Below are 26,042 nucleotides of genomic sequence, written 5' to 3'. Positions count from 1 at the left end.
ACCTATAGAGCCATTTGAAGTAGCTACACCGGTCGGGGATTTTATTATAGCGAGGCAGGTATATAAAGATTGTTCCGTGATTATATATGACCGTTGTACTAAAGCTGATTTGATAGAATTAGATATGCTGGAATTTGATGTTATTATGGGCATGGACTGGTTAGCTTCCTGCTATGCTAATGTTGACTGCCAGAAAAAGGTAGTTCGTTTCCAGTTCCCAGGGGAACCAGTTATAGAGTGGTCCGGGAGTATAGCATCGCCGAGGGGTAAGTTTATTTCGTACCTCAAGGCCAAGAAGATGATTCAGAAAGGTTATATTTATCATTTGGTCCGTGTGCACGATACTAAGGCCGAGACATCTACTCTTCAGTCAGTTCCGGTTGTTAATGAATTCTCAGATGTATTCCCAGATGAGCTTCCAGGCCTTCCGCCTGAACGGGAGGTAGACTTCACTATAGATTTGTTGCCAGATACACAGCCCATATCTATTCCTCCATATAGGATGGCACCGGCAGAACTAAAAGAATTAAAAGAACAGCTGAAAGATCTATTAGACAAAGGCTTCATCAGACCCAGTACATCGCCCTGGGGAGCGCCGGTATTATTTGTCTGAAAGAAAGACGGGTCACTGTGAATGTGTATTGATTATCGGCAATTAAATAAGGTAACTATAAAGAATAAATATCCCCTCCCCCGGATTGATGATTTATTTGATCAGTTGCAGGGTGCTAAATATTTTTCGAAGATAGATTTGCTTCGGGCTACCATCAAGTACGGGTACGAGAGGCAGATATTCCGAAGACTGCTTTCAGGACCCGGTACGGGCATTATGAATTCAGAGTGATGTCTTTTGGGCTGACTAATGCTCCAGCGGTATTCTTGGATTTGATGAATCGGGTATTCCGGCCGTTCCTTGATATGTTCGTGATTGTATTTATCGATGATATTTTGGTTTATTCACGATTAGCAGAGGAGCATTCAGATCATCTGAGAACAGTACTTGGCACCCTTCGGCAACAAAAATTATATGCTAAATTCTCCAAATGTGAATTCTGGTTAACTTCTGTGGCATTCTTGGGGCATATCGTCGGAGCAGATGGTATTCGGGTCGATACACAGAAGATTGAAGATGTACAGAATTGGCCCAGGCCTACTACACCGACAGAGGTACGTAGTTTTCTGGGGTTGGCCGGTTATTACAGAAGGTTTGTGGAGAATTTTGCTTCTATCGCGGCACCATTAACAAAGCTCACTCAGAAAGCAACAAAATTTCAGTGGACTGATGCCTGTGAGCGCAGCTTCCAGATGTTGAAGGAAAAATTAATTACGGCTCCAGTTTTAGTTCTTCCAGAGGGGTCAGACGGGTACGTTGTTTATTGTGATGCTTCTGGTATTGGGATAGGTTGTGTGTTAATGCAGCACGGTCGAGTCATAGACTATGCTTCCCGGCAGCTCAGACCGCATGAAAGAAATTATCCCACTTATTATCTAGAATTGGCCGCGGTAATTCATGCTTTGTACATATGGCGGCATTATTTATATGGGGTCCACGTTGATATTTATACGGACCATAAGAGTCTCCAGTATATTTTTAAATAGAAGGAACTGAATTTGCGGCAGAGGATATGGCTTGAACTATTAAAAGATTATGTCATTGATATTTTGTATCATCCTGGGGAAGCTAATGTGGTAGCTGACGCACTGAGCTGCAAGTCCATGGGTAGTTTGACTGATGTGCAGCCTGATAAGAATAAATTAGTTCCTAAGATTCGTCGGTTAGCTAGCCTTGGACTCCGTTTGGCAGATTCTGGAGATGCTGGGGTTTCTGTTCGAGAGGTTGTTGAGTCATCCATTGTAGAAGAGGTAAAGCAGCGTCAGTTCGAAGATCCTGTTCTGGTGCAGTACAGAAATATGGCCCTTGATAAAGAAAAGACTCCGTTCGAAATTTCGCCCGAAGGGGTATTATTATATGGAGGCAGATTATGTGTACCGGACGTTGTAGGGTTACGACGGCAAATTATGGGCGAAGCATATAATGCTCGGTATTCTATTCATCCTGGGTCTACTAAGATGTACCATGACCTTAAATGTTTATACTGGTGGGACGGCATGAAAAGAGATATTGCAGAGTTCGTTGGCCAATGTCCAAATTGCCAGCAAGTCAAGATCGAACATCAGAAGCCCGGCAGATTACTACATGAAATGGAAATTCCAGCTTGGAAATGGGAGATGATTAATATGGATTTCGTTGTTGGGTTGCCGCGCACTCCACGCAGGTATGATTTTATTTGGGTTATTGTTGACAGATTAACGAAATCAGCCCATTTTCTTCCGGTCAGGATCACTTATTCGGCTAAGGATTATGCCAGATTGTATCTTAAAGAAATAGTAAGACTTCACGGGATCCCTGTATCTGTTATTGCTGACAGAGGTGCCCAGTTCACAGCGAATTTCTGGAGATCATTCCAGGAAGGATTGGGGACTTAGGTAAGTCTTAGTACAGCATTTCATCCTCAGTCCGACGGGCAGGCCGAGCGCACTATTCAGACATTAGAAGATATGTTGCGGGCATGTGTTATTGATTTCAGAGGTAGCTGGGAAGATCACTTGCCGCTTGTTGAGTTTGCTTATAATAATAGTTATCATTCCAGCATACAGATGACGCCGTACGAAGCCCTATATGGTAGAAAATGCAGATCTCCGATCAGTTGGTTTGACGTGGGTGAAACTAAATTAATTGATCCAGATGTGGTCCAGTAGGCAGTCGATAAAGTGAAACTGATTCGAGAGCGACTATTAGCGGCCCAGAGTTGATAGAAATCTTATGCTGATAAACGACGTCGACCTTTGGAGTTCCAGATTGGAGACTGGGTATTTTTGAAAGTGTCGCCCATGAAGGGCGTGATGAGATTCGGCAGAAAGGGAAAGCTCAGTCCGCGATACATTGGGCCTTACCAGATTGTCCGGATGATTGGGAATGTCGCTTATGAATTGGGCTTACCATCAGATCTAGAGGCAGTGCACCCGGTATTCCATGTATCCATGCTCCGAAAATGTATTGGTGATCCTGACAGAATATTTCCAGTAAATGATATTCAGGTAACGGAGGACTTGTCTTACGAAGAGCAACCTGTAGCTATTCTGGATCGCCAAGTGAGGAGACTGCGCACCAAAGAAGTGCCTTCTGTTAAGGTGATCTGGCGAAATAATAACAGAGAAGAAATGACCTGGGAAGCAGAGGACGAAATGAAGAAGAAATATCCTCACATGTTTCCCGTATCTCCAGGTAAAAATTTAAATTCTGTGATTGATTGCATTAATCAGTAAATACTTTATGTGTGCCACCCATATAAAGGACCTCCCCTAAAACGTTTGAAAAATCTATAAGGTAAATTTAACATTCGAGGACGAATGTTCTAAAGGGGGGGAGAATGTTATATCCCGTGTTTTTGTGCGTTTGAAAAACTTGGAATAATCTTGACTTGTAGGAAATGAGATCATGTTTTTACTTTATTTAAAATATGTGTAATATTCTTGGAAATGCTTGAAGCGAAAGTACGGAAGATGGACAAGGGCAAAAATTGGAATTTCGGAAATTAGTTTCGGGAATTACAAACAAGATCCATAAATTATTGGGCTCTAAATAAAATGGGAAAAATCAAAGCCCAATAGAGAGGGGTGGCCGGCCATATGTGGCCCAAGCCCACAAAGAATTAATAAATTCCCATGTGCAAAATTTAATAAAAAGGGACCATGGATTCATCACTTATCCCTTAGAAGTTTCAAGAAAGTTAGAGAGAGAGAGAACAAAAGATGAAGAGCAAAATAAGCTAAGCCATTCGGCCAAGCATAGAAAGAAAAAAAAAATTTAGCCGTTCAATCTTCATTCCAAAAATCTTGTTCTTCGTGGATTCTTACTAAGTTCAAGATTCTCTACGACGTGGTATAATTAGCTTAGCAAAAGGACGACGTTTGTGGCAAGAGAAAATTTGAAGAAAAGGGTAAGAATTTTACCTCTTTTATTATGGAAGAAACATATGTGTTATAATGGTTAGTATTGCATGAAAAACCATGGAATTGTGATGTGGGTGTGCTTGGCCGTGTGGGTGTGCAAGTTGGGTGTGGCCGTGTGTGGTATGGGGCATGGGTATGGTGAATTAAATTTTATTTAGTTTGTTAGTTGTGTCGTTGTGACATTGATGACGTAAATAAAGGTTTAACGAGTTGAGTTGACATTGAAATTGGTTGTAAGTTGTTATGGCAAATTATATGATTTTAGTATAAATTTTATATGATTAGGAAAGTGAGATCCTAAATGTGAATTATGGTTGTTGTTAGTGAACTTGGAATAAAACAATGTGAATTGGTAGTTTCGTTGCATTAATAGAAGTTTCGAATGGAATATGGAATTGGCGGAATGGCTTGAATCCTTAAATATTGTTTAAAATACTATTGAAATATGTTTGAGTAATCTTGAGTTAGTTAATGAATATGGAAAATGTTGATATTAATTGGATAGTGTGAAATTGGAATGGAAGTGTTACATTATGTAGAAAGGAAGAAAAATTATGTTAGAATGTGTTTTGTTGTGATTTTGATGATTGTTGTGGTTGTTGTCGTTGATATTATGGTCGAGCAAATTCTCGGGGACGTTGAATTTATAGGGGAGGTGCTGCCGAAATTTCGGTAGACAAGTATAGATTTAAACTTGAATTCTTAAAAAGCTTGAAATTCATATTTGGTAATTGTGACCAAATTTAGATTCCAGAGCAAACGGGACTTGAGTTTGGGCAACCGTAAGGAGAGCTAAAGGTATGTAAAGTTATCCCTTTCCTTCTCTTGGCATGTCCTAGGTGTACTAGGTTCGGATTTGAGCCTCGTAGGTTATTCTGCTCATAGAAATTCAAGTATGAGTTTTGGTACTATTCATTCAATACAATTGAATTATAACCCTTAAGTTTTGTTGGATAACTGTTCAAACATTCATAACTTGTACAGACATGATAGAATCGCTTTGAAACCTCCATGGAGTCCAATGTTTGTAATTTATGTCCGCTGCCTCGACTTGACCCGAGGCGGGCCCACTAGTCCCGAGACTTCCTTCGTTTGTCTTACTTGAGCTATTTTGGTATGATATAAAAAGAGAACTTCTGTCTATGAACTTAAGGCTCCGTTTGATTTACTCCATTAGCTACTTGAAAGCTCCTTACTGTGAATGACACTAAATTTTTAGAAAATGGCTTATGAGGTGTTTTTTGAATGTTTTGTCAGTTTAAAGGCTCATATCTTCTGTATGCTAATTCCCACAGACTCGATACTTACTTTGAGCTTCCTGATCTCAATATATATCTATATATATCTATATATATATATATATATATATGTGTGTGTGTGTGTGTGTGTGTGTGTGTGTTTGTATTTATTTATCGAGTTATATGCATATTGTTTCCGCACTACTCTGCTCGTGCCTATTTCTATGACATCGTTCGCCGGTTCCCGAGCCGGTTTTGTGATCGTGCGCATTATGACCTATTCGGCAGTATGATGTGTTACGGTTCCCGAGACCTCGCCATAGGGTCGGGTACCGTTTATGGAGTTATGCTGTGATATGGCTTATGATATGCTTTGATGATATGATATGTGCGATGATATGTTATGTTCGGGGTTGTATGGAGATTTGAAACTTTCCGGAGTATGCTGTGTTGTGGCGCCAGCGTCGGAGTGGCGACCACGTTCCTGAGCCTTATGCATGATTTCTTTTATTTGCATTACGTACATATGGTTTCCGTACCGGTTTTGATCTACTGATTCGGTATTCTCTTTCTGTACCTTACTATAGTTATGGTTTGGATTTCTGTACTCTATGCTTTACATACTCAGTACATCTTTCGTACTGACCCCCTTTCTTCGGGGGCTGCGTTTCATGCCCGCAGGTACAGACGTTGGTGATCCGCCAGTGTAGGCCCCACATTCTACTACTACAGAGTGCTCCTTTTGATTCGGAGCCCACATTTTGGTACATATCTCTGTCATGTATATATTTCTGTATATTTGACTATTTGGGTACGGCGGGGCCCTGTCCCGTCATATGTTTTCGTTTTGATTTGTAGAGGCCTGTAGTCGTTTATGTGGGTCGTGGGTCCTATGTGTGCTCGTTTTGTTCATGATTTGTGTCTTAATGTGGTCATGTCTGTTATGACGGCCATGGTGGCCCATATATTTGTATATGTGCTTATATTCGGCGATGTGTATTCCGCCGCCCCTTTGATTTTGATATGATATCTCTGCTTGCGCGACCGCTTAAGATAATATTTGACTTCAAATCGGTTCAAAAATGATTAATATGAAATCTGAGATAATCTATAATATGAGAATTTGATTTGTTTGTCTGTCTGGGTGTCCAAGTAGGGCACCAGTCACGGCCCACGGGGCTGGGTCGTGACACAGGGGTTCGAGGAATCTGTCCTTATTATCTATCTCGGGCCTTAAGGCAATTTGGTAGAAGGCAAGTGATACCTCAGGTAGGAAATCCTGAGCAATTCATTATTGAGCACTTAGGGCAGAAGATCAAGAACGCCTGGGTGATCCTCAGAGAATGGAATGGTCGCGTGAGTTAGGGCCCAAACACTTTAGCTCCAGACGGGTTCGAGGCAGGGTGCGACCCAGAGTATCATGAATGGCTATAGGGGCACTTGGCCTGTGCATCCATCCTAAGTCCCGCACCTCCTCATGATGCCCAAGAAGAGAAGCATATGAAGGAATGTCTGGAAAGCACGGATAAGCACTTAGCCCAAATTTTAGAAGAAACAGATTCGGTGATAGGCGGGATTGAAATGTACCAAGCAAGACTTCGGATTCAAACCACCCGTTCGGAGGGTGAAGAAGGGCAAGACAAGCCAAGCCTCGACAACGGCCGCTGAAGAAGAACCCTGCTAATTTACTGCTTTATATTGAGCCCCTTGTCGGCTTCATTATCTTTGTAATCCCTTCGGGGGAGATATTTTTATTACTATTTATTAACTAATGATGATTTTTCGGGCAATGGTTCACTCTCACAAATGGCACTTGCATACTTCGATCGATTAGGAGAGCCTTAACTCAAAAAATTTTAGGAATGCGAATAGTATAAATACTTGCAAATTACACGAATACTTGCTACGTGCTTCACATGCCTACTTGCTATTTGTGTTATCATATATTAAGGCTTGAATACATTTGATCAAATGATCTAAAACTACATACCAAAATAAAAACCAAAGCTTAAAACTTATCCAAATTTATCTCCAGCAAAAGGTTGACTTACAATGGAAAACCAAGGAGAACAAGAGACGCGAACTCTGGGAGAGACAACAGAAATGTTGAGAGACAAGGTGCTACAAATGGAGAAGCACCTCTAAGAAATAGGGAGAAAATTGAGGAAGTGGACAGATTGCTAGAGATGGTTGGGAACCCGCCAGAGGGCGTACCCAAGAACAATACTATGGGAACATCCCAGAAGGAGTAAGGGATTTAGTGCTAAACTATATGCCTTTAGAGAGAATGCCTATGATGCCTAAAGAGGAGACTCTGAGAGGAGTGAAGGAAAGCCAAGGAGCTGGATCAGACCATTGGGTAACAGAGTCAAATCCACAAGGGGAATCGAAGCCTCAACGGGAAGCCTCTGAACCTGTCGAGGAGGAAGAACCAGAAAAGAAAGAGAAAGATCCTCAGGATATGGAGGAGGAGTAATTGGAGCCTATTGACATAGAGGCTGGCGGAGAGAAAGAACCATTTGGGATATTCCCTGAGTTCGCAGAGGAGGAGGATGACGTCAATGAGGAATCTGACTACTATGCCCCAATCGATGAGGGATCTGACTTTTATGCGCTGTCACCCATGTTGATACTTGCAACCTCCACTATGGCGTCAGAGAACTTTGGAAGGGCAGACCCTTCTGAACCTGCTTGGTGTGGAATAGCTTTCAAAGCCCATTCCTCCCCATTCAGAGTATCCCCACGGCCTGTCATCTGTAAGGAGGTGTATGAAAGGATAGTCGCCACAGGAGTGCCTTGCACCACTAGGGCTAGGTTGCAGCCGCCCGAGTTGGTGTACACATACAAAAGGTGCCTGTTCCATCGTAACTAGGCTGGTCATACCCTAAATGAGTGTCGAGGGTTGAGGAGAAGAAATTGTAGCCTGATTGATGATAGGATCATTGGAACTTTATGGGGGCCACACACCCTACTAGTCCATGACCCTATTATCCCTGGATAAGGAGTCACTGCTACTACTCAGATCTGGCGGTATGATTTCACGATCTTCTAGGAATCATACGCCCACATAATCTCGACTCTGGCTAGTCTGAGGAAGGTTAGACCCGTGGAACCTGCCCACGAGCCCACGCTATTAGGGTCCAACAGGAAAAAGTTTTGCCTATATCATACGGGATCTGTGGGGCATGACGTAAAAGAATGCCATGCATTCAAGCTTGAACTTGAGCACAAGATTAGTATAAGAGAGATCTTGGTCATCTTACCACCACAATACTGAGATAGAAGGAAGATTAGAGAACGATTTCGTAAGGGCAGCGACTCGCGAAACTATATTTTTGGGTAGATATTAGGTGTCCCCATTTTTGCACATAAAAAGTTACCACCTCCCCATAAATATTGTAAGCAACCGCGCCGACCTAACGTCCCTATGGAGGGATATGCGGGAAGCCCTAGCCAGGCCTAGTCTTGGGATGTATTTAGGAAAAAATATATATCCTTCTTTTATAAGATGAACTATGATAGGGCCTGATTTCCCCTGGTGGGATACGTAGGCAGTCTACGTAAGACTCGGCCCCTACATAATATAAATTACAATCTTCCCCCCATTTATTCAAACTTTTGTAACAAGGAAGGGTTTACCAGAGTAAGTCAGCCATAAAGCCCATTGGATCAAGATCCACCCAAACATCAAAAGCCCATAAACATCTGAACCATTAGAACAAAGGATCAAAAGTGTTCAAGCTTAATATATGACTTTGTGTGCTATGTGTGCTTTAAATATCAATGTGTGATATCTGGCCTTTATATCTTATCAAGTAACTAATTTGTTCTATCATTGAGTTATTCTTGTCTTATAGAACGAGGCCAATTAGCATAGTAGTGAAAGCTGGCATGCTTCACAAGATCCAAAGTCGCGTTAGCATCCTTCACAGACAAAGGTAAACAAAAGATGATTGGTACCCTATATAACGGAACTGAGCTCGCTCTCTGTGATGGAGATTCCCATGACCTACAAGAGGTATCATCTCAAGAAGATGTGATTGCAACATTACTGATTGCTGTTACGGATCTCCAAGAAAAGGTAGCCAGGAATGAGGCAACAAATACGGGCAAGGATGCCTCGACAGAGGAAAGAAGGCCTCCCCCTCGATTCCCTTTCCTGAGCTTACTAATGCCCAATCATTTCCCTATATACCCACCAAGAACCATCCCACCTCCGCTAAGCTCCACCAACCCAAACCATGCTGGTCCTTCTTATCGCACTCCTCTACCAAAAAAATACACTCAAATCCTAGGGACCACTCACTCAGTCCCTTCTTACCAGGTTCCTCATCCTGCTCTCATTAACCCGCAAGCTAATTACGCGGTCCAGCTCCACCAACTAGGCAGACTACCACTGCCCCGGTCAACCATATGTCACGACCCAACCGGAGGGCCGTGACGGGCACCCGGTGCTAGCCCACCCCGGCACCTCTTAACATACCTTTACATTTACATCTAGGTGAGCCACATATTAAATCATACATTCTATCCATCAATCATACTAATCCCATTGGACAATCAATACATTTATAACATCATTGGCAAATATGCCCATATCAATGTACATAAGCCGACGAGGCTAACAAAATGATATCCAAAATATAGACCGACAAGGACAAACACATCTAACCATATACACATGTATACGAGCCTCTAAGGAGAGTATGTCATATCATATAGGCGGGACAGGACCCCGCTATGCCCATAAATATGTACACAAAAGAATCAATACCCAAAAACTATAGCTCTGAATGAAGTGGAGCTCCGCTATGTAGTCCCTGAGAAATATAGCTATGGATCAAGCCTGTCTCCCTGGCCACCTGCGGGCATGACGCATCGTCCACAAACAAAAGGATGTCAGTACGAAGAATGTACTGAGTATGTAAGGCATGATCAATATCAATATAGAAGCATAATAAGCAACATAAGGAATAGCATAAGATGGGAGATAGTAGAATCATCGTCATAAGCACTTACTTGCTTTTCATAGGGACTTTCCATTTCTAATGCGAGGTTGTGTACATACATCCGTATTCGTATGCGTACTCATATCCGTACTCGTTTACATTCGTATCCATAGTCGTATCCATATACATATCCTTATTCATATTCATATCATATACATATTCTTATTCATATTCGTATCATATTCGTATTCATACTCATATCTATATCGTATACATATTCACATCATATATATAGCATTTACATAGCATACCCGACCACGAAGGTTCAGTGTTTCACGTACCCGACCATGGCTAGGCTCGGTTATCATACATACCTGGCCAACCAAGGCTTCAGGGTTGCACATACCTGGCCCTACCAAGGCTTCAGGGTTATCCGTACCCAACTGCAGAGGTGCGTGCGCGTTACATAAATACATACATTCTACCCGGCCTTATAAGCTCGGGGTTCCATAATAGTCATACATAGGCACATATACATAATAGCTCGTAAGAATCTTTAGCATCATTACTATTATCATCGTTATCATCATCGTCATTACCATTATCGTTATCGCTATTATCGTTATTCATTACATCTATCCTTATAGGATTATTCGTCATATGAGGAATTTAGTACAATCGTAATACATATTGAGAATTATAAGCTTTGTAGCTTTTTGAAGATAGAATCATTTGGAGAGCGTCATAGGCTCATAGAAGAATAGATATTTGGCCAAAGAACCATGCCTTATGAAAGAAAGGTTAGCCTTACATACCTTCCCGTTCAACTATTCTACACTTGCACGTTCTCCTTCCATTCTCACGTTTCTACCTTCATTAGAGTCATACTATCATTAGAAATCGATGGCTAGCATACACGACTAAAACTAGAGAAAATTGGACAGCATCTCCTTTATTTATACGACATTCCTCCATATCGTAAATCAACTCCCCAAACGTCAATAATACATTCACAATATCATAACAATAGTCTTTATTTATCCACATTATCTATATTTCGCAATTCACTTCCAATCACCCACATCCATGGTCATAACACATGACTACGTTCATTCATATACATTGCCTATCCCATGTTCTTAACATCATTTATAACATATCCATATCACAACACATCAAGAATCATGACTCAATTCAAGCTTTTACTCAAAATGGCACTATTTCCACATTTATGACCCATTTTTCTATATCCTTCTACAATCCAGGTGTTTCAACTTTAAAATACCTTAAACAACATGGAAATACCATAAATTTTACCTTAGATGGTGTAGGGATGAACCTTGGATGAAAACACCTCACTTGAGAAAAACCCTAGTTTCAACTCCACTTGGATTCCTTGCCTTGGATGAACTTTAATGGGTTTCTTACATTTGATTCACTTAGATTGATGTTGTTGATCACTAATATCTCTTGAATTCTTGTGGGAGAAGTGTAGAGAGATGTTTTAGAGAGAAGGGATATGAAAGAAAATGAAATGAAATAAGACTTGGATCCCTTATTTAATACACCAAATCTATCCCGACCAGTTCTACGGACCAACATACGGTCCGTATAAATTATACTGACCGTATGTCTTGCCGTAGATTTGGTCCAGAGAGGGGTGCCAATCTGGGCTGATTGTACGGTCCAACATACGGTCCATATATTTTATACGGCCAGTATGTTTGGCCGTATAATCCCCAGTGTCCCGAAGTTCGTTCTCGTCGACTCGTTTGATCTCCAATCCATATGGAACCTTCTTAGCACTTGTTTATCACCTCATTAACAATCTAAGGGACGTTATAACTCTTCTCCAAAACATTATTAAATCCTCATTAACTTGTTACTCGTAATTCCTTTTCGATATCTATCGTAAGCCTTGCCTTCTCTTGGCAAACTTTCTTCCCCTATCTTGAACGTCTTTGAAATTTTAATTAGGGTCATCAAATGTCAATCCTTACTTATCAAAATACCGTATACTTCGTACTTTTTGTTAGTCTATTTACTGTGCATCAATGGAAAAAAATTTCCGAGGTGTAACACCATACCACCCACCAGGTCTCATTCTTCAGTCCCAATATCCCCAACGAATGCTCCCCAGGGCATAAAGAGCTAGACCATTATAAAGAAATGGAAAGGGCCTAGAGAGCCGAACAAGATAAGTGGGAAAGAAATATGGAGAAAAAGATGGAGGAATTACTGGAGAAATCCAACAGGTCTGCAAGAAAGGCTACAGGCCTAAGATACGATGACCTGTGCATGCATCCGGATCTAGACCTGCTAGAAGGGTTCAAAATCCCAAAATTTGAAATGGTCAATGGGACAGGGAATCCAAAAGCCCACCTACAATCCTACTGCGACCAATTGGTCGGAGTAAAGAAAATAAACCTCTAATCATACGACTATTCAGTCGTAGTCTAACCTGAGAAGCCGCTGGATGGTTCGCAACTCAAGATATGCATCACTGGCACACCTAGGAGGACATGGCAAAATCCTTCATAGAAAGATTTTGTTTTAATGTCGAGACGATGCCAGACCGCTATTACTTTGAAAAGGTCAAGCAGAAAACTACAGGGAGTTTGCCTGCAGGTGGATGGCTAAGGCAGCCCGTGTACAGCCACCAATGTGTAAAGGAGAGTTAGTCTCTGTATTCATCAGATCCCAGGAGCCTGATTTCTACGACAGAATGTTGTCCATGGCTGGAAGACGGTTTGCTGAACTGGTCAAAATGAGAGAGTGTATAAAAGATGGTCTCAAATCCGGGAAAATAGTTAGTGCCTTTAACAAGGCATCTGGACAAGCTACTGCAGGAATCTTTTGCAAGAAGAAAGAGGATGTGGCGAGCATATCCCATATTCCAAACCCAGGCCCAAAAGAACCACAATCCACCCACATAACTACATCCCTCATAAATTATCCAACGCTTGTGTATTACGCACAACCAAGCTTCACCACCACTGTACCAGCTTACATGGCTCCGCCTAGTGTCTGTGTTCTTGCTCCCACTTACCAAGCACCACCTCAACAAAATTATCACCCAAATAACCCGCCACAAATATATCAACCACCCCAAAATTACAAAAATCAACCACCACCCCCAACATACAATGCTCCACGTACTGCTTTCGAGAAGAAGTCGGTGAGGGAATTCACAACGCTTCTCGAGCCTAGGACTCAGCTCTTTGAAAGGCTATTGGCTGTAAGCTTGATTTAGAAGGTCCCACCAAAACCAGCACATTCGGGAAATAGATTTTACAGGGCTGATCAAACCTGTGCCTATCATTTAGGAGGAAACGGGCACAGCATGGAGGACTGTATAAATCTTAAACACAAAATTCAAGATTTAATCGACAAAAGGGAAATCATTTTAGAAACCGCAACTCCCAATGTGAACACGAATCCATTACCTAAACATGGAAATGACGGAGTTCACGTGATTGAGAGGAATGAGGAATGGGAAGCTTGCAGAGCATTAATCCCCCGAGCAGTCTAATCTCTGCAACATACAGTAGCCTCCCTCACACTTCAGGAGAGTTCAAATTTCAAGGTTCTGGTCCCAATGCCAGGAGACACGAAAGTAACATCGAGGTTCAGAACCTTGATTCCAGCACCTGTGGTAGCACAGGCGACACAACAAGTTACTCCCATGCCTAAAAATCCAATTGTTGTACAAACAACCATGACTCAGGGCATGACCCGCTCAGGGAGGTGTTACACTCCTGAAGAGTTAGCTCGTAATTCTACAAAAAAGAAACCACCCAGAAGAGGGCAATAACTGAAGGAGAATCTGAGGATTTCTAGTGGCACATACAGCCAAAAGACTACTCCATCGTTGAGCATTTGAAGAAAACACCGGCACAAATATCTGTGTTGTCATTATTATCCAGCTCACCATTACACAGGCAGGCTCTAATGAGAGTGTTAGATGATGCACACATACCTGCTAGTACGAGCAGTGAAGATCAGGCTGCGTTGGTAGCCCACATCATTGGAGAACACAAAATCTATTTCTCCAAAGAGGATTTGCCAGCAGAAGGGACCTCTCACAATAGGGCCCTCAATATCACTGTGGAATACGAAAGCAAGGCAATAGGGAGAGTGCTTGTGGACAATGGATCAGGCCTCAATATCTACCCCATCACCACATTAACACAGCTCTGCTACGATATGAGCAAAATCTATCAGAGCGGGACAAACATCAGGGGATTTGATGTGTACCAAAGTAACTCCCTGAGAGAAGTGCACTTACAGATCCAAGTTGGACCTGCTTCTTTCACTGCAGACTTTCAGGTCATGGCAATCACCGCCAACTACAATATTCTCTTGGGAAGACCTTGGATACACTCTGCTAGTGCAATCCCATCAACTCTGCACCAGGCCATAACATTTGAATGGAAAGGACGGGAAATTATGGTGGCAGCTGAGAAGGATATTCAGAAGTATCCTTATAACATTGTTCCTATAATCGAAGGGAGCCCTCACTTACCAAAATTTCATGTAGTGGAATATGTTGGGCCATTCATGCAGAGAAAGAGGTTGATAAACCCATGCCAGCAGTCTATAGAATGATTGCCTCCGCCATGCTGAGGAGTGTCAAAACAGGAAAGGGTCTAGGAAGGGACCTCAAAGGGATAACAGAGCCTGTTCCAATCCCAAAAGAAAATTACCACTTCGGTCTAGGGTATATGCCTAGCGAAGACGAGCTCACAAGGGTAATAAAGAGAGAGCCCAGAATAAGGAACTTACTTCATCCAATTCCGGGTCTGTACCAGTCATTCCCCAAAAAGATGCCGATGCTGAATGAAGAGAAAACTGATGGGAGTCTCGAGTCGCTGTTCCAAGAAGAGGGATGCTACGCGGTCGTTGAAGAAATTCAGGAGACACCCAACATACGCAGTCTGAGGCCAGGAGAGCACCTGAACAATTGGACATCCACCCCCCTCTTGGCTCTTCGATAGAGAGATGGATTTTCCTTAAAACCTTTTGATAAAAAGCAGCGACATAGGCTGAGGCCCTAACGATCGCCTTTTCTAAATTACTTCATAATGTTTAAAAATGGAAATGGTCCAATGTTGTTTCGAACCAGGACCACAGTTGTAGTCAATTGTTCTTGAATTAATGAAAAGCCTCGATCTACGTAAAACTGCTATCTTTATCATACAACAATAATAAAGATTTTTTCTAACTAACTACGCGTAACAGGTAATAGTAAACCTAACTTTACTTTGCCTCGCCTTTTTAGTATTAACCGTAATAAAACAACCGAAAATGTCATGACGTGTCGTGAAACGAACGAGAAAAATAGTCAACAAGAATACGATGAGTACGATGAATCCCTGTGACGAAGAGGATGAATCCCTGTACAAGGAAGCTGAGGTGATCAACCTCGGTGACGAAGAGGATGTCAAGGAGACACGAATCAGCGCTCACCTGGAAGTTCCATAAAAAGAAGAGCTCGTAGCTCTGTTAAAGGAATATGTTGATGTCTTCGCCTGGTCATACGTGGATATGCCAGGGTTGAGCATTGATATTATAGCCCATATATTACCCGTCAAAGAGGGTTTTGCCCCAGTCAAGCAAAAGACCTGGACATTTAAGCTTGATATGAGTATCAGGATAAAGGACGAAGTGGAGAAACATAGTGCCAGTACCCAAAAAGGACGGAAAGGTTCGAATCTGTGTGGACTATCGAGATCTCAACTAGGCTTGTCCAAAAGACAACTTTTCACTCTGAAACATCCACATTCTAATAGACAACTACGCCAATCATGAGCTGCAGTCATTCGTGGATTGCTTTGCCGGGTACCATCAAATATTCATGAGCGAAGAAGACGCTGAAAAGATAGCTTTCATCACTCCTTGGGGAGTCTACCATTATCGGATGATGCCGTTCGGCCTCAAGAACGCTGGCACCACGTACATGAGATCCTCGACTACCTTGTTCCATGATATGATAAATCGAGAGATTGAAGTCTATGTGGATGATGTCATAATAAATCAACAGAAAGCTCAGAGCATACTGTGCATTTACGTATGTTCTTCGGCAGACTTTGCAAATTCAATCTAAAGCTGAACCTTGCAAAGTGCGCGTTTGGAGTTCCTGCGGGTAAATTGCTAGGATTTATAGTCAGCCATAGGGGCATTAAACTAGACCTTACCAAGATTAAATCAATTTAGGAGCTACTACCTCCCAAAACCAAGAGAGAAATCATGAGCTTCCTGGGAAGGTTGAACTACATTGGACAATTCATAGCCTAGTCAACTGTGATTATAGAACCAATCCTTAAGTTGCTCAAGAAGGACACTCCCACAAATTGGACAGAGGAATGCCAAGAGGTATTTGATAGAATCAAGAGATACCTTTTCAATCCTCCTGTCTTGGTGCCACCCAGGCCGGGGAGTCCTCTGTTATTATACCTGTCGGTATCAGAAAAAGCTTTCGGGTATATGCTCATCCAGCACGATGAGGAGGGAAAAAAGGAATATAACATCTCTATTTGAGTAAGAATTTCACCTCCTGCGAAGCGCGATATGCGCTCGTAGAAAAGACCTACTGTGCTTTGACTTGGATTACTCAAAAACTAAGACACTACCTATTCGTGTTTACCACTCACCTCATATCCAGAATGAATCCGCTGAGACACATTTTCTGGCAACCAACGCCCATAGGAAAGTTGGCTAAATGGCAAATGCTACTAAGCGAATTTCACATCGTGTGCGTAGCACAAAAGGCAGTCAAGGGTCAAGCCCTAGCCGATCTGCTGGCGGAAAGTCCCATAGATGATGAACTGAAACCATTACGGACTTTCTTCCCTGACGAGGAAGTGATGGCCATGGAAGAAGATGTGGTGGAACCATATTCGGGTTGGCGGCTGTTCTTCGATGGAGCAGTTAACTACAAAGGATCGGGCATCGGAGAAGTATTGATATCGGAAACAGGGAAACACTATCCGATGGTCGTGAAACTCAACTTCTGATGTACTAATAACATGGCAGAATACGAAGCATATATCCTCAGCCTCAGGATGGCATTGGACATGAACATACAGGAGTTGTTGGTAATCGGGGACTCTGATTTTCTCATAAATCAAGTGAAAGGGAATTGGGCGACCAAAAATGATAAGATACTCCCATATGTGAATCTAGTACAAATATTGTGTGGAAGATTCAAAAGTATTGACTTCAGGCATACTCTAAGGGCCCAGAATGAGTTCGCATACGCTCTGGCCATAATAGTGTCTATGATTGAGCACCCTGAGATTACTCACATTGATCCACTAGAGATCACACTGAGAGAAGAGCAAGTTCACTAGGCCCATGTAGAGGCTGAGCCAGATGGCCAACCATGGTATGCCGACACTAAGGCCTACCTGGAAAAAGGGGAGTATCCCCAGAGAGTTCGGCAAATCAAAAGAAGACCATCAGGAGATTGGCCAATGGTTTCTTCTCAAACAAGGAATTGTTGTACAAAAGGACCCCTGACCTCAGGTTGCTCAGGTGTGTGGATGCCAAAGAGGCCACAAAATTGCTAAAAGAGGTGCACGTAGAATGTTGCGGACCCCACATGAAATGATTCGTCCTTGCTATAGCGGGAGTTGGGAATTATAAGTTTAACTAACTCACACATACCTCTTAAAAGGAAGGAGGTGTCCCGGGGAAGTACAGTTGTGAATCGTACCGGGAAAGTCGAAAAAACCCGCTAACCACTTAATGGTGCTCTAAAAGATGCATTTCAGAGTCGCCACCTAATTTTTAGGAAATTAGGAAAACCAGTTCAAAAAGGGTTCATTTAAAACTATTATTTAAAAGAAACCTCATCTACCAAAGTCTGGGTAAGGGTTCTGGTGATCCCCCGGAGAAGGTGTTAGGCACCCCAGTATTAAAGATCTGCTCAATTGCGGTTTACCTATGGGTTCTAATAGTTTACCTTATGATTATAAATTGTTTTGGAAAAAAATTGCTTAAGTCTAAATTTCCGCAATAAAAGGGTGTCATTTACATGCAAGAAATTCATTTGTTAAGAAATTGTCGAAGTATAATTCTGCTCAAAATTGAACGTGGGTGTCGGACTTGAACACCTAAGCTAATACCCGAAGGCTCTTAGCTTAGGTAGGACTCCACGTAAGTCCACCCAAAAAGTTTTTTTTTTTGGAAAAAAGTGTTTTAAGTTATGAAAATAGTTTTAATATACTATCATACTATATATATATACCATAATTGGTTATACCATGTTATTTATTAACCTATCAATTATATTCTTTATTTAGCCAAATTTTAATCCATTTTTATACATATTTACGTGAGTTCTGAACGTCCAATAATCAGTCCATAAGTTTTAAAACAGTCTAAAACGGTCGCAGGCAGTGCAATCCTCCAAAGTTTCAATAATATCAATTCAGTCCAGTAATTTTCCCAAGTCTAGCGTTCCGAGTCCAAAACAGTTTCTCGGTTCGTTTTTTCGATTTTCCACACGAATTTGAATTTAGTAGAAGAAATTAATTTTAGCTACTCTAAATTGTATGACAATCATATAAGGGTTCCAACATAATGAATTTAAAGGCACAAATGCAAAAATTGCATAAAGTAGAGAGTAAGGATTTTGGGCCGACCAAGCCCAAACGAAGGATTTATGCAAGTTGGTCCCTAAGTCCATACGTATGCTCCATTTTGCTCCGAATTTATTCGACTAGATCTAGATACGTTAGTGGGCCTCGTGGGGGCCCACCAAAGGTTTTGGGGTGGACAAGGATGCAAACGAGTATACAGTACATTAGTATATGCCCACAAATTAAATTAAGTACAAAATTGAAAGGCTATGACAATTATGATAATGCTAAGATGAATTACAACTTGGTTGGGCTAAACTCGTATAAACACAAGTCAAGACAATCACAAAATAACGCGAAAAAAAGAGGCCCAAGATACCGATAATGATTCAGGGATGAAAATCACAACTGACAGGCCCAAGCAACCAACCCAACTCTGATTATATCTCAAAGTTTTCTAAGTGTCATGAGTTCTATACGCGATATACCAGTGATATACTATTTGGACTCCATCTCAAATTTTCAAAGAGTCAAACTATGGTATACCTGATATACCATTAGTATACCATTGAAGAATAAAGCTTTTAAAGGACATACCCTTCTGATAAACTAGTCATATATATGCTCTAGCTTACCACATTCAGCTTATTCAAAAATTTCAAGGCTTTTAAGAGAGATTCTACACCTTTTAAAGGCCAAACACTTAACTTCAATCAAGGCTAACAAGTAAAGATTCTACAACATTCAACTTTACTTCCAAATCTTAACACACATGAGGCAAAAGAAGTCATAGAAAAGATTCAACTAATGTCAGAACAAAGAAATCAAGCAGCCTTTAGGTAATGTGAAGGTTTTGGCAATGCAAGGCAACATGACAAACTTTTGGATGATAGGTCAAACAATTACTGATAAATTAGGGGGGGGGGGGGTAAAGGAGAACACAACAACACATGTTTAAGGGCTGCAAAAGAATGCAAAGTTTTACAGCCTATTGGCCACTGACCAGAAGACAACAACAAACTAGGATTTCAAGTCAATTCTAGCTTAATTTTGCATTGAACAAATTTAAATGGTAAAAAATAAAGCTGCAAGTTAAAACGCAAAAAGATCATGCTCAGCAAGCAAAAATACTAGAATGGGCAAATGAGCATAGGGATACTAGCCTTATGTCTTTTGTGAAGTCTACTTGGCAACTAGTAGTCCGTATGTGCATATTGGGGGGGGGGGGGGGGGAGGAGGGGACAAGTAGAATAGTCAAGTAAACTAACAATTACTACAGAGGAAGAGTCCAGGAAAAATGGGATCATAGAGGTTCACTCTAAGCTAGAGGAATTCTGAAGATTCAACAGAGTTCAAATAATCATAATCAAGAACAAGTGCACTAAAGCTGATAGAAATCTCTACAAAGGTTTGAACAAGGTTTCAACAGCATAGGGGGGCCTCTAGTGGTATAAATAGGGACATGAGGCTAGTTCCTAAGTTCCAACTGTTGTTACATGTTTTCCAAAATAGAGTCTATGCAAGTTCAAAAGGGATTTTGACAGACCATAAGATAGCTTTGGCGCGTAGAAAAGTTTAAAGAGATCTTGAATAGCTTTGGCAAATATCTTAGCTAGAGGTCAGCAAAAAAAGTCATCCTAGGCATACTAGAAGAACAAGCAAACACATACCTCATTTTGTTTTGTTAAAACAACACTGATAGCACATAAAAGGGACAACGTTATGTGATTCGAAATAGTGATTAAGCAAACTAGGTATGGAACCTATTTAAGTCAAGTATGTATTGAACACCTTTGAGCACATGACAGTTTCTTTTTAGAAGAAAGGAAAACTACAAACACCTCATCACTAGTTTCCCACTAATTGAACATGGGCAAACATTTCCAAATGGCAAGATAGGTTGAAATCAAGTAGTTTGAATCCGGGGAAGAACACAAGAATCTGATCCACACAAGCTCACACAGTCAAAATCTAAACTGCTCTAATGAGTCAATTGAAAGGACTTTTAAGAACAGCTAAGTGTCATTTCAAACTCAGTTTCTACTCTGAGTCGGGCTATTCACATTTTAGACACCTTAGGGGGATTAAAAACAAATAGGCAGATGTTGGTTTTACCTTTCAAGCACTCAGGTGGGTAAGTCAACTCATATTATCATAATTTTTCAATGTTCATTCTTTAACTTAACAGTTTACACATATTCATGGGCAGGAAATATTTACTTTTGCAAGATCAGATAAGGATGGATCACATGTCACTTAAGCTAAGCAAAAGGGTTCATGTCATTCATGGTAGGGCTATGTGAAGAAATATATATATATATGCACAGAGATTACAAAGTGAAGCAGCCGTAGCAGTTTCTCACAAGACACCAAATAAAGGGGTTCCAATGGCCACATCACCTATTGCTTTTCCTATTTCTACTCATTTTGTTAACTTAGAAACCTATATAAATGACTAAAAGCAAGTAGGTAGGTTCCTTTTCATTTTTTACCCTTTAATCTATCTTAACACTCCATTAATAAGTCATTCAGTGATGAAGTATCTTTTTTATGATTGCAACCCTAAACAGAGCCATAACAACTAGATATCACAAACAGTGGCCAGCCATACCCCTTTCTTTGCTACTTGAACACCTTATTTAGGAAATGTCACCAAACAGAGCACTGAACAGGCCTTTAATTTTTTTAGAACAACAAAAGTTAGATCATTTTCAGACTAGGCAAAGCAATAGATTTAGTTTGAAAATATGTATTTATCTCTTCTTTCAAACCATTTATGCTTCAAGAACTGCTCATACAACTTTACACTTAACTAATACATGAGTTTTAAGATTTGTAACTTAACTATCCAAAACCAAACAGAACCAATGGAACAATAATTTATAGTAAAAAATATTCCTCTTTCTTTATTTTTTAAAACATTTTAAGCACATTCTCAACTTAAGCTAATGCAGAGACTAGAATAGTAGTATCACAACACATAAAAAATGTCCTATGAGTAATGATCGATACAAAAAAAAAAAACCTTTTAAGCAGTTTCACTTAGCTTAAACTAATACAAATCCACAATAGCAACATCAGGATATCAAAACAGATCATGTAAACAATAATCAATATAAGAAAGCATTTTAAGAAATTTGAACAAACATCTATACAAAAAGAGCCTCTCAAGAAAATAAATAAGGTAAATGAAGTTGAGACAAGTTGTTACCTTTTTTAGGGGCAACCTAAAGATCAAAGGTGGGGATTGGATCGACACTTCAATGCCAACAGCCAAAGAAACCTTTTAACATCCTTGCTTTTGTATTTTTTGGGTAATAAATCTTTATTCCAAAAGTAGTGTAAGTCTTTTTATAGCATTCTTATCTAGTATAGTAGTAATATTTTCAGATATATGGAGAGGAATATTTAAAACTTTCTAAGATTCTTGATACTCAAGGGTTTTTTAGAAAGAAAAATTTCGGATCCCTTCAAAGGTCATATGACATTCTATATATAGTAACAGGAGTAGGGCTTAGGGACAAAAGAGGTAAAACCTAAAGTTCAACCGAATTTCCTCCTCATTCTCAAACCATAAATCAAACAAATTCAAATTCAATAGAAGACAAACCAATTTCTCAATAAATTTGTACCAATAGTACTATAACCTATCATAATTTGTACAAATCACACAACAAAACAAAAAATCTGATGGATTACACCCTAAAAATCCTAATAAAATTAAGCAAAAATAGGGAATACTAAGATAGCACAGTGAGTCACACAAGCAACCAAAATTAGTACAACACAATGTTCACATAGTACATTAAAGGATAGAATTCCCCAAAATTCCCTAACCGATTCGGATCTCTTGGGATTTCCCCCTTTTAATTCTCTCCATTTGTATGTCATAGTGCCAAGATAATAGCAGGCTCAAAGGCCCCTGTCCATGGCTCCTATGACACGGAGAAAACAAGAGTAAATTCCCAAATTAACATTTTGAATCGAACATGAAAACATAATTAAAACTTATAAATAAACCTTCCATTAGTGTTAGGAAGACAAGGGGAGCAAAACCTCTCAAGGATTTACCCGAAAGCAGCCATGAAATGGCCATGGCAAAGATCGCAAAAAGAAATCCCTAGAATCACCATTGAAAGGGATTAGAGATGGAGAGATACGCAAACGGGAAAAAAATGGGACCAAAGTTGCTCAATTGCAACTTTGGTCCTTTATCCAATATATACCCTCCCCTTTTTAACTTATTTAACAAGTTTTTTAAAAAATAACCCTTGAGTTTCAAAACATGATTTAAAGATCCCTTGTACACAAGTTAAATAAACATGTACAATTTCATAAAACGATGTATTTGTATAAAACTTAACACGTAAGTTCGTATATATAAATATAAAGTTCATAACATGTCGTTTTAAAATATGAGCTTCAACACGAGCCCAATATTGACATAGTTCCGAGCAATATTTTAAAAATGCAGTCAAAAGTGTCGTAATTCATACGTTGTTTTAAATTAATAATTTTCTCGAGTTGGACGGAACGAAATGTATATCTTCTTTAAATCAAATTTGTAAAAGTAGATAACTCGTAATTTCTTGTAATTGTTAATTTTACACAAATAATAATTAAACACCAATTTTTGCAATTGTTTGAGATTTTTAAACTTTAATTTTTTAAAGGGCATCCTTACTCCGTCTTGGACTCGGGAAATATGAAAATTTAAAATATATGTCTTACGCGGTGAAAATTGGGTGTCAACACTTGCTAAGAAAATCTTGAGGATGGGATATTATTGGATGAGCATGGAACATGACTTCTATAAATTCATGCATAAGTGCCATCAGTGTCAGATACACGGGGATCTCATCAAGGTCCCCCCGACGGAATTACATGTAATGAGCTCGCCCCTGGCCTTTCGTGGCATGGGGAATGGACGTCATAGGACCCATCGAGCCTCCGGCCTCCAATGGACATCGCTTCATCTTAGTCACCATAGATTACTTCACTAAATAGGTGGAAGCAACTTCCCACAAGTCAGTGACCAAGAAAATCGTGGCCGACTTCGTCAAAAACAATCTCATATGTCGTTTTGGTGTCCCGGAATCCATCATCACAGACAATGGTGCCAACCTGAACAGAAATTTGATTAAAGATATCTGTGAGCAATTCAAAATCACTCACATGAACTCTACTGCCTATCGGCCACAGATGAATGGGGCCGTAGAGGCTGCCAATAAGAATATCAAAAGAATCTTGAGAAAGATGGTCGACAACTACGAGAATTGGCACGAGCAGTTGCCTTACGCTCTATTGGGATACATAATAAAAACCCGAACTTCCACCGGGGAAACACCGTACCTCCTTATCTACGGTACAAAAGCAGTCATACCCGCAGAAGTGGAAATCCCTTCACTCAGGATCATCCAAGAGGCAGAGCTGAAAGATGCAGAATGGGTTAGAAATCGTTATGAACAACTGGCCATGATAGAGGAAGAGAGAATAGTGGCAGTATGCCATGAACAGTTATACAGAGAAAGGATGTCTCGAGCCTTCAGCAAACGGTTCTGAACCTGATTCTTCCAGATCGGACAACTAGTACTCAAGCGAGTTTTCCCTCACCAAGAGGAATACAAAGGGAAATTGGCACCAAACTGGAAAGGACCACACATGGTTAGGAAAGTACATTCAGGAGGAACTGTAGTCTTAGCCGAGATGGACGGACAAGAGTGGCCCAAGGCCATCAATGCAGACGCGCTCAAGAGATACTACGTTTAGGATTTCATTTGCTTGTAATCGTACCTTTTTCTTGTAATTGTACTAGAATAGGAGAAAAACAAATCATCTATATAATGAACTATGCAATGACCTGAATTCCCCATGATGGGATACGTATGCAGTCCATACTGGAGTCGGTCGCTTTATTAGTGAAACCAAAACTCAATTACTTTACTCCGAACTACATTCGAACTGAATTCCTCCTATGACAGGATACGTAGGCGCTCTCAAGCTCAGTCGACACAAAAGAAAAACCAAGAAACCCCTAGGAAACCACAGAGACAATAAGGTGGGAAAGTCAACAAGATCAAGCTTATAAGGGTCAGTACAAGAACAAGACAACATCAACTCTACAGGAACAGTCGACAAAGAAACAGACAGAGCAAAGAAATACACTGGGGCAAAATGTTTTAGGGGACCTTAAAAATTTCCTGCGTAGCAAGACAACACAAGGGTCACTTAGAACAAGTGCTGAAACAGGGGCAGAATTTATGAAAGATCTCAAAAATTCTACCAGTACGAAAGTCAACATACACACCTCTGGGAGTAACCAGAGAACCTCGTTCGAAGAAAATGAACGTCATGACGGTTAAAATGATACAATCATTTACTTTAAGAAAAAATAACATGCGTTTTATAAATTTTTATTCTGAATTTTCAAAAAAAAATATATATATATATATATATATATATATATATATATATAGTATAATTACGTCCTAGAAACCTCTCTTGAAATACTGATTCCAAGAGGGTTCAAAAGTGCATCAAGAGAAGACACCAGACGAGCAGACAACAACGCTAATCGGCTTTCTAGGAAACTCACAATTTTTTTGTGGATGCAGGCTTCTCTTTTACAGGACAGCGGATACACCACCAACTGGTTTACTCATAGCCAAGGCGGAAAGCAAACCCATCCCGGTGGAGAGAGACCAAAAGGGCCATAGAGCAAATGAGCGTAAATACAAACCTGACCAAGAGGGTCATGCAAAGAGTGGAAATCGAATATGTATCAGACCAAGAGGGTCACAATTGGTGACCATATCTGAGGGTGTGCCTGCATAAGGGACATATTCTTCTCCAATAAGTCGAACTACATGTGACCTGACTTCCAGAGGCCAGGGACATGTAGGCGAACTCAAGACTAGAGATCCGGTCACATTCTAACAGTCATCTGAAAAAACCCCAGTCACAACACTGAGGATTTCAGGATTTTCCTTCTAAATCACTTAAAAGTCTTTGGTTGAGTCGAACTACAAGTGGCCTGGGTTCTCATGTAACCTGAGATATGTAAGAAACCCAGAGACTAGGGTCCGGCCACATATGTGAAAGTTGCATGAAAAGATAAAAGGTGAAATGGGTCGGGTCAGTAAAACATTAGGGTTACTCAAATTTCGTTACTCAGGGAAGGTCCCACCATCCCCGAACACTGAAGGGGCAGTTGTTGACACCTAATTTTTGACCTTCCATAGTTTATTTTAATTACT

At 40.5% G+C, this 26,042-nt stretch overlaps 1 protein-coding gene across 1 annotated transcript; it reads left to right on the top strand.

Moving 5' to 3' along the window:
* Positions 1-16,866: 16,866 nt before the first annotated feature.
* On the top strand, positions 16,867-25,620 carry LOC132613062 (uncharacterized). The gene is made up of 3 exons (XM_060327121.1): positions 16,867-17,160; positions 23,794-24,341; positions 25,401-25,620. The coding sequence occupies exons 1-3, from the start codon at positions 16,867-16,869 to the stop codon at positions 25,618-25,620; spliced, it is 1,062 nt and encodes a 353-aa protein (XP_060183104.1).
* Positions 25,621-26,042: the final 422 nt, after the last annotated feature.

Source organism: Lycium barbarum, chromosome 10, assembly GCF_019175385.1.
Source record: "Lycium barbarum isolate Lr01 chromosome 10, ASM1917538v2, whole genome shotgun sequence".
NCBI classification, from domain to species: domain Eukaryota; kingdom Viridiplantae; phylum Streptophyta; class Magnoliopsida; order Solanales; family Solanaceae; genus Lycium; species Lycium barbarum.
Note: the sequence above shows the minus strand (reverse complement) of the source record. Positions and strands in the feature narration are given on the sequence as shown.